Below are 9,973 nucleotides of genomic sequence, written 5' to 3' on the forward strand. Positions count from 1 at the left end.
GATCTGTCGCTTCTTACATTACATTGCCACTTGACAGTGAATTGTCGTTCAGACCCCATTTAACTTCCATAATGTGATGTATTTCTGAGTGAAATGGGATATTTAATGAGGGAAAAGGTAGAGGTTGTTTTTATCTTACCGGCACAGATTAATTATTCACAATAAGACCAGGAAAGTGCATTAAGACAAAAAATAAAGTTAATTTTAATTTCACATCAACTTTAAATAGCACCTATAGTCTTTGACTGCTAGTAAGAAACTACTGAAAATCTCCAAGTACTGCCAGGGACCCTCCATATACAAAGGTTTTCATTTATGTGGGTTGAGTTCCCATCAAAGCAAAGGACCAAAGAAAGCAAGAAGGGAGATCAGAAAAAAGGAGAATGCTAAAGAAAGGAGATTCGTTTCATCTGCTCTCATTAGCTACGACATCAAATAGTTTCTCTCACACAAAGTGAGAAAAGAATAACCATGTGGCTCAATAAGGTTGTTTGCACAAATCCATTCCAAATCTCAAAACGCATTTGCCCAATCTCTCCATGTGAGAGCTGCCTGTTTGTCAGCCACACTTCCACTGAATGTTAAAATGTCAATCTTCCTCTCTCATTCCCTGACACCTCTCCTTCTCCATCATCCATCTCTTTATCCATCCGCCCATCTATTCACCCCTCTCTCCTTCTGCATCTCAATAAATAAACACCAAGAAGGGAGCGAGGTAGACCATGAGAGAAAAACTAGGACACTACAACCTGGGACCCATAGACCTCCCCCACACACACAGAGAGACTGACAGAGAGAGAGACGGGATGGAGCAGTATACCAGCACATATTTAGGTAAAGGAAGGAAGGAAGACGTAAGGGAAAGAGGAAGAGGAAGGTACAGATGTTCAGGAAAGAGCGGGTGGGATGAACAAGGCTTTGGGGGACAGGGTTTAGTGGTCACCAGCACTACAGTTTATTAATAATCCATATCAGATAAATCTTTCCTCTGTTAGACTTCAAGGGGGTATGCAGAGGGCTGAAGATGAGGCTGAATGGAGAATTCTGCCCTTTTAAGCTGCATCTGCCTAATCAAAATGCTCCCGAGCTAATCACTTAGTTGATTTAACATGCCTTGCTCACCACTCCGCCTGGGGCTTTTTTCCTGTTCTTTTATTTTTTATTCTCTCACAGGCCAATGTTGCCCTCAGGGCTCGGTTATGGCATTGAAGAATCACTCACAAACTAAAAAAAAAACACCTTACAACACACATAACATGTTAGTCTACTCATACATAAAATATTGTAGCAGATGCTAAGCATGCAAAGCTACATGCAAATAGACAACAACTATACAAAGAAATCAGGCAAATTTCATACGAAAGTGAGAACTATGCCCTATTCACTCCAAAGGGAGTAGGCCATCTCATTTACGTTTGGCAGACAGACAGTTTATTTTAAAATAAAACATAAATCACAAAATTGTCTTTGGTCAAATAAATGCAGCCCTGCTGAGGGTAACATTCTGCTTTCAGAAACGCTAAAAACCTTACAAAGTCCAACCTTTTTTGTGTGTGTTTAAATACACATAGAAATATTGACAAGTTTTGGTGCAAAATTTTTTTTTTTTACTATATATAAAATATATATAAACACATGCAATGGTGGTGCCTAAATTAGGTTCAAACTAATCATGTGGCTGTTACCAAAAGCTAATTTTCTTCCTTTTTCTTCCTCAGCTTTACTTAGTGATTGAGTGGCTAACTTTAATTTAGACTGACCCTACAGGTAGCGTTCTCCTCCAACATTGCCCTTCAAGGGCACCAAAACGCTATTTTGAATTCGCCCACTGCGACAGCGATTTTATTCCCCATCATACATAGCTTCTCAGGCAGAATAGAGGGCCATAAAAAAGGAGAGTGAGGGGGAACATTTTCCATTGAGGGGTTTGAGTTTGAGTTTAAGGAACATTTTCTTCTCTCTTCATTTTTCGGTCCTCTAGAGAGCAATGGAAGAAAAGGGTGGATCCTCCGACGCTGCCATATCACTTACCTGTATTAATGTATACAGCTGAGAGAACAATGAGCAGCTTTCTTTCGCTCTCTCTCTCTCACACACACACACACACACACACACACACACACACATTTGTTTGAAAAGCAGTGTGATTCTAAAAGAGATAGGGGACAGACACAATGGCCCCTCTGTTTCTGCATGGTCACCATTTCATGTTCCCTTTACTCATCACTGACCAACTGAGCTGCGACAGACAGGTACTGTGTTACTGAATAATTATATGTCATTTAGAGAGGAATTCAATACAAACATTTTTTTTTTAATGAAATGTTGAAAATGTGACGATCCAGCATTGTGATTTGTGATTGGCTACAATGATCATCGCTTCATACTCTTCACCGAGTGCTTACACAGATACACTCTGATAGACAGTTGAGCACGTGTTGAGCACAATGGTCAATCAGAGCGGCTCAAGAATCCGCTCAACAGCGCTCCAAATGCAAACGGGAAATATCTTCTTTTTTTTTTTTCCAGTACCATATTCAGCTTGAAATGTAGCAAATGTGTCATCTTCTCCAAATATACTGTTTATGTCACAGGCGTAGCTGAATTCTCTCACTGATTCTTGCAAGTATTTTGACCTTTAACTGAGCCCACCACATTATTTTCACTGACTTATCCTTCATGAACCACGTAATGTGATAAGAAAAGAAAGAGGGACTACTGGGGAAAGAAAGAGAGGTCAGACCCAATTTTAAAGGAAATGGTGTGATTGAGAGCAAAAAAATGGACATCCCTTTAGAGAAGGGAAATGGCAGAAGGAAGAAAAGAACGAGGCATGACTGCATCCAAATAGTAAAGGGAAATAGACTGGTTGCGTTTGAAAGAATGATTTTACATGAAAGGTAAATCAGGAAGAGAATCATTCCTGGGCTCTCCCATCATAATAATAACCGCAAACATGGCAGAGACACAGCCGCCCAAAAACTTACTCTGACCTGAAGATGAATCAACTGTCCTGGTTTTACAAAGCAAACAGCCAAAGTCCAAATGTATGTGTAGGATATTTTCAAAATATAACTGGTTCGTGATGTTAAAAAAAAAAAAGCCTCAGTTTTCTTTGGGAACAATCTCAGGAGATTTTAATTTAGGTGATTCACGCACTTGTTCTTGGTTATTTTACAGTATTTCTTCAAATAAACTGACCTTATAAAATACTACAGAGAACATACACTAGCATTTAGCATATGTACCCAACAGAACTCACAGGAGGCAAAATTATCTTAAAGGTCACTGCTGTTTTTCTTTGCCAGCTCGCAACATTGGGCATGCTAATGACATTAGCGTTCTCCGAGGAGCGTTCTGCTGCTCACTCTTACAGGAACAAGATGATTCAGCTCGCTGTGACTGTGCCGTAGTTACTGTATCTGGTCTGGAATGAGGCTGCACAAAAAAACAAGGCCATTTCTGTCTGGCTCAGATCCAGTCCTGCTTCCATCACGTCGTGGACTGGCACAACTTTCTGCGGACCAGGTGCAAGGCACTCAGGAAGAGAAGAAGAGGAAAAGACAATGATAGACAAGGGCAAACAGGAACTTACGCCAGCGCTAAGGCAGGGATAAAGAGTGGGGAAAAGGAAAAAGAAAAAAAGCGACAAGTAAATGATAAAAACAAGATGATAAGTCAACAGATCAGACATCCTCTGGAAATAAGAGACTATACATTTCAGAGCAATGTCAGTCCAACAGGGCAGAGGCTTAATGTCTTCAATAAGCCTTGTCGACTCGCAAGGGCATCGCTGGCCTTGCTGATCGATACAGGATCAATAGAGCAAAGCCTCACTGCCTTGTCTGCTTCTGGCTAGCTGACTCAAGATGGGCACGTTGAGGACAGTGAGAAAAGAGGGAGGAGGAGAGGAAGGACAATCTTCGAAATTATATCACAGTCACTTCATAAAGCAGTGAGGGAGAGAAACTGAGGCTAATCAGAAGGAAGATGGTCTTCTACGTGATGTGTGAATGGTGCCCGGGCTACTGAAGATCATATGCTTCGTCGCAGACAGCGGTTTTAATTTTCCCTCCTGTGGAGCGTAACGTGTAGCATAATGACACAATTAATGACTAAAGACCCGTTCATACCTCAGATGATAACTACAAGTATAGTTTTAAAAATGGTTCTATCTATATAAACACTTCAGCTGTAAGGTCAACAACACAGGAAAAATATCATTGGAATCACTTTCAGAATAATTCTTTCAAGCTGATGCATGCAAAAAAAACATTTGACAGCCAAACTGAATCCAGTTGAGGTTCATTTTAGCTCTACATTCTAACCAATAAAAAGAGAGAAAGCAGGTATTTGGAGGCACTTGTACCCAGCCAGACATGTCTTTCCACACAACCTCATCTCCCCACACTCCGCTGTGCCCAGTGTGCGAGAGCGCTTGCATTGAGGAGTCCTGAAACCACTGACATGCTAAATTCATGACCGCACAAGTGTGCTTTTAAAAAATCCTCAGGAATCAAAACCACTTTTAACCACCTAGTCCCTCCCTCTGTGAACCTCTCAGGACACACACACTCATTCTGCAAAAAGAAAAGAAGCCTTTCAGTCACTTCTTCATCTGATGTTTCTGCCTCAAATGATAAAGCATCTGCATGTGTTAGAAAGGCATGTCATTTCAACTTATGGGGACAAATATAGGACATTTTCTATATGATGCTGTTTGTTACATTTGATAGGACATATACCAATGAAGCCACGATAAAGAAAATGTTTTTTTTGTTTTTTTTTTTAATAGAGCTGGATATTGGTAAGTTTTTAGAATTATTTTCTGCTGATGCTGGAAATAATACAGGTCATTGTTTCAAAATGATTCAAACCATTCATTACATGAACTTGTTTATAGGAGTCATTCATTTTGAAACAGACCTCACTGGTCACGCTGTATGTTCACGATTCACTAAAAAGAAAGAATCGACTCATCATCAGTTTTTGTGGACAGTCTGTTGAATACAAACTTACATTCATGATTTCCATTTCTGGTCTTCCTTGGTTGTACAGAATAGAGCAGTTTGGACATTCTACTAAATATCTTCTTTTATGTTCTATGGAAAATGAAAGTCAGTGTGGGACATGATCCAATAAATTGAGACCGTTTCTATCAAGTTCATGACTAACCAGAGCTGAGTGAATATGGAGCCAACAAACCAGACAGAGGAGCTACAGCATCCTAAAAACCTTCAGGGTTGTGAATGATGTTAATCATAAAACGAACTGGATGGCATTTGGTCAAGAGGGGCTGAACACTCATCATGTCCTATTCCTTTTTATGCTATTTGGCTTCTATTTTAAAGAGGGCAGATCTGTGGTCATTTTCCCTATGAGTAGACATTACCTACTACAGCAATCTGGCAACCCCTTGACATTCCCACATCAAACTGGCAACCACATACCACTATTCAGACCAACTGGCTGCTGACCCCCGGAGGGTCACTGATCTTCCAGCATGCAATGGGACAGGGAGGTAAACTCAAGGATTACACGCTGCCTTATGTTTGTGCATGTGTCTCGCTGAATCAGGTTTTATCTGCACTTCCCAAGAGATCGCATGGAACTTTTAGAAGTAGATGGTAAACCACAGCAAGAGCAGAACCCTGCTTTCTCATTCCTCCCTGCCACTTTTGTTTCACTTCTCACCATCTTGTTGCAGCCACAATGGTCGGTTGGCTTTCCATCACCAGGCGCAAGACTAAAATACGAGATCCAATTAACCGGACATATCATCCCCATGAATCTCTTATGCCGTGAAAGCATTCTGAGATCTGACATCTGCTGAACCACTAAGAGCAGAGCAGGAGAAGGAAAGTGACAAGAATAGAGCGAGGCAGTCAGAAAAGAAATACTGGAAAGAGCTTTGTCCTGTAAGTGCTTTGAGGACCAGCTGAGATTCATTTTAGCTCCACTTCCAAACGAACAGAAAGAGAAAAAGCCATTCTGAAAATAACCCTGACCACAAAAGTTACTTATATTACATCTGTCCCATTAGATTTTATCGTGTGCCATCGTGGATATCGTATAAATCTTTGCGGGAAAGCCTCTAGTGTCCGTACAAGTGCAGGTTGATGTTAATTACAAGGTCAGTCATTGACTGAATTCCCAGAGCTCCATGTCAAACACAGACTTGCGACAAATGTTAAAAGCTTTGGTTCCCCCATCCACAAATGCTACAACAAACATCCAACCTTATCTTCTAGATCCACAATCACTATTGGAACCCATGACGCGCAAACATGGTTCCCAAGACAAGAGTCTTGTTACAGTCTCTGAACAACCATATAAGAGGAAAACTTCCTCATATACACCCTTAAAAATAAAGGTTCATTACAGGCATCTATTGTTCAATAAAGAACATCCACAGATCCTCTCCACTGCACAAAGGGTTCTCTATAGTAGAAAATTATTTTTGTTTAGAATTTTGAAATGTTCTTCACCCTAAGAAAAAAAAAAAGTTCCTTTAGGAGCAGTTCACTCAATTCTGGGGAACCCAAAATGCAAGAACTTGTATAAGTGTTTTCTTGTGTAAGAGTTTTCGCAGGAACGAAACATTTTTAAACCATGTTCTGTCCACAGTCTGTCAGCTCTGCCCACTGCTACACCTCCTCCCACGTTCTTCCACCGGCTCAGACGCTAATATAAAGCATAGCCTTGAGGTCAGAGTGAGGAGGGGTGGGGGGGGAGATTTGAATACACCAATGACAATCATCTCTCAAACAAAAGCAAGTAGATAAGGATGGCAATGGACGCAGAAAGAGAGGAAGGGAGGGAAGGAAGGAAACGAGAGAAAATGGAAGAATGGCAGCTTAAAAGCTTGGTTTCAGTGCTACTTTTGCCTGCATGCTTGCCAGAATGTGGAACTGGTGGACTATGGAGACCGTCTCGCTCGTTTACTCAACACTTCTTCACAGTTTAACACACTTGAGCCAGCGCTGTCGCGATCACTGCATGTGCGTCTGTAACTGCTGTGCTCACACAGTTTAGAATAAGGTCATCTTGGCCTCCGCCTCCGTCATCATAGCAGCATAACATTTTCGAGCCCCCTCCTCCTAAACACACACACCACTTGATGCATTCAGCCAGAGACGCCGCAACAGTAGGCCCCCCTAACCCCCGGCTTTCAATGAAAACAGTGTCACTATGGCAACAGGTTCAAGCATTTTTTGACCCGTGTTCACTAGGAGGGTATTAGAACACAATCAGCAGCTTCTTTTGTGCAGATCTCTGCTGCCCGTAGCCTACATTTCGGTCTGGAACTAGAAAGATGAAGTGGCGCAATTTTTAGAATCATAAAACAAGCTTAAAACTGTTTCCTGTCTGCATAGCTCTCAATTTGAAAAGCAACAATGAGGTTATTAAAATAAAGCTTTTTGTTTGAAGATGGCCTATTTGTTTTGAATATGTGTGCAATGAAAATGAGTCTGCAGGGGACACTGGGTCAGCATACAAAACAATACCTAAATTAATGGCTGGCTGTCGGGCAAATAAATTAATTTATTAAAGTTAAACAAAATGACGCTCTGAAAGAGTGATTTTAATTTTTAAAAGAAAACGATAAAACGACACTAAGTTGAAACAAACATAAAAAAAAAATACTAAGACACTCCCTGTTACTTATTTTGCAACTGCTGTGTATAACAGCTCCCAGGACACTGAACTAAATGGATGTGAAGGGGAAGGGGAGAAAAAAAAACAAAAAAAAAAACCACAAGGCCCGTTTATACGGTTTGCTTACGCGAGGCAATCATGACCCCTTCTGCTGCTGTTCTGTTCATAAATAAAACAAATCCTTTGTTTCGTTATTCTAGTTTTCCTCCTGATGTGCAGTCGATGTACTGTGAAATGGGCCTAGCCAGAAGAGGTCCACAACATGAATAAGTTAAAGGAATGAATTGTTTTTTTTTTTAGTTAACCCTCTGCATCCTATGATGTCACAAACCTTCGACACATCACATCCTCCTAATGCATAGTGTTATAAATAGATAGATAGATAGATAGATAGATAGATAGATACCATAATTGTATGCATATTGCCTATAGTTAAAACTAAAAAAAAAAATGCATCTTTTACAGTGTGTGTGCTAGGTTAGACACTCAAGCAGAGTTTTTTCATGACATTCACACCAGCCCGGGGCTCTCTTGCTGTCAGGTGTAATGCTTCTGCGAGGCGTGACACGGCCACTGAATAATTAAACTTTAAGGACAATGAAGAGCCTGTGAATCTACGATCAAAAGGAGCTACAATGCACAAGGCGAGGCGTGCTGAGAAATATGACGAAACAATAACTACTGACGTCAGCTTAATGCCTATGATATGAACAGCTCCGTGATAAGCCAGTAAATTAATGGCTGGCTGTCGGGCAAATAAATTAATTTATTAAAGTTAAACAAAATGACGCTCTGAAAGAGTGATTTTAATTTTTAAAAGAAAACGATAAAACGACACTAAGTTGAAACAAACATAAAAAAAAAAATACTAAGACACTCCCTGTTACTTATTTTGCGTGACTGACAGATCGATTTACATTCATTTATGTCCCTTCATCTGGAAATAATAGGATATAATGTGAAGGGAGAAAAGACGCCAAGGTCGTGAGGAACCGAGAGAAATGTGGTACGAGGAAGAGAGAGCACTGAAGGACAACTGGAAAATCTGTGTAGTTTCGCAAACAAACACACACCTGTCAACACGTAAGAGGGAAAGAGCACTTCCAAGGCCACACCTAGAGAAACATGGCGCTTATCGAAACCAAACTCACACAACCTCCAGGGAAAAAAGAAACGAGATGGAAGGTCAAACAGGCAAAGTTATTTCCCCTCATACAATGAAACACTGGGCGAGTTAATTAAACTATTTTAAGATGAATATAGTAATCGCTCATGTAGTCAGATCGCAGCGGGAGAAGCGCGCGCACGATTCAGATCCCTGAGGTAGCCTATATTTCTATCACGAGCGCTTTGGTTGAGTTTATCTTTAAAATAAAAAAAAAAGTAAAAGAGAACAAGGTATTTTATAACCGGTAAGAATGTATGATTCCTTTCACTATTTCAACATCATATAATTTGTCTTACCTTGAATAATTAGGAGAATGAGTGCGCTCAACAGTCCTGACATGTTCATCGGAGAGAAGGATGGACAGTCCACCTAACGTTATAATAATTTTCTCGGTTTTCCGCTTATTGAACTCAGTCAGCTCAGAGTCACAAAAATAGATGGAGATAAAAAAAAATATTTGTGTGGTTCCTCTGGTTTCCTCTAATGGACGAGCACAGAAACTAATGTTGAAGTGCGTCGCTGTATTCAGCGGATTCCTGTTGGTTTACAATCAGGTGTCAAAACTCCCTCTTGAATCGTATTAACAGTCCAGGTGGCCAGCTGAAACACGTCCTACAGGTGAATGAGTGTCCTGTGAGTGAGTTCGAGGTGAGTCTCAAACTGTCGCCCAGGGCTCGCACTGTTCTGTTGAAACTCTGTCTGACGCTCATTGGACAGACTCGTGTGACGTCATGCTTTACGTCACGGTAACAGACCGTTTTAAAGCCACCTAAAAAATTTAGGGGATGCTTTGGTACTTTCCAAGTTTCCGAGTTTTTGACCATTGCACTGATTTGAGTTTAAGGCAGTTAAACGATAATCTCATACATTCGAAACAACTTTTGTCCTAATTATTTGAAATAGCCTATTGTAATGAAATGTGACAATTTAATATTTCTAAACTTTTCTAAAGGGCTACCATGTTGCTCATTCTGATTTTATATATATATATATATATATATATATATATATATATATATATATATATATATATATATATATATATATATATAGCCAAAGATATTTTTCGGACTTCCCCGTTTCAATGTGTTTCTACATTTCAACATGACAATTAAACTAAACTGCTGGATTTGCACTTTTTCCTCA

The 9,973-nt window shown here is 40.2% G+C and overlaps 1 protein-coding gene across 1 annotated transcript in view; it reads right to left on the reverse strand.

Moving 5' to 3' along the window:
- LOC113078193 (nectin-2-like) overlaps positions 1 to 9,522 on the reverse strand; it is a 34,597-nt gene extending 25,075 nt beyond the window's left edge. Inside the window, exon 1 of the mRNA XM_026250502.1 lies at positions 9,124 to 9,522. Within this exon, the coding sequence (XP_026106287.1) occupies positions 9,124 to 9,172 (49 nt within the window). The 5' untranslated portion in view covers positions 9,173 to 9,522. The remainder of the gene's footprint in view (positions 1 to 9,123) is intronic.
- Between the last annotated feature and the right edge of the window lie 451 nt (positions 9,523 to 9,973).

The sequence above is a fragment of the Carassius auratus genome, unplaced genomic scaffold, assembly GCF_003368295.1.
Source record: "Carassius auratus strain Wakin unplaced genomic scaffold, ASM336829v1 scaf_tig00024596, whole genome shotgun sequence".
Lineage (NCBI taxonomy): Eukaryota > Metazoa > Chordata > Actinopteri > Cypriniformes > Cyprinidae > Carassius > Carassius auratus.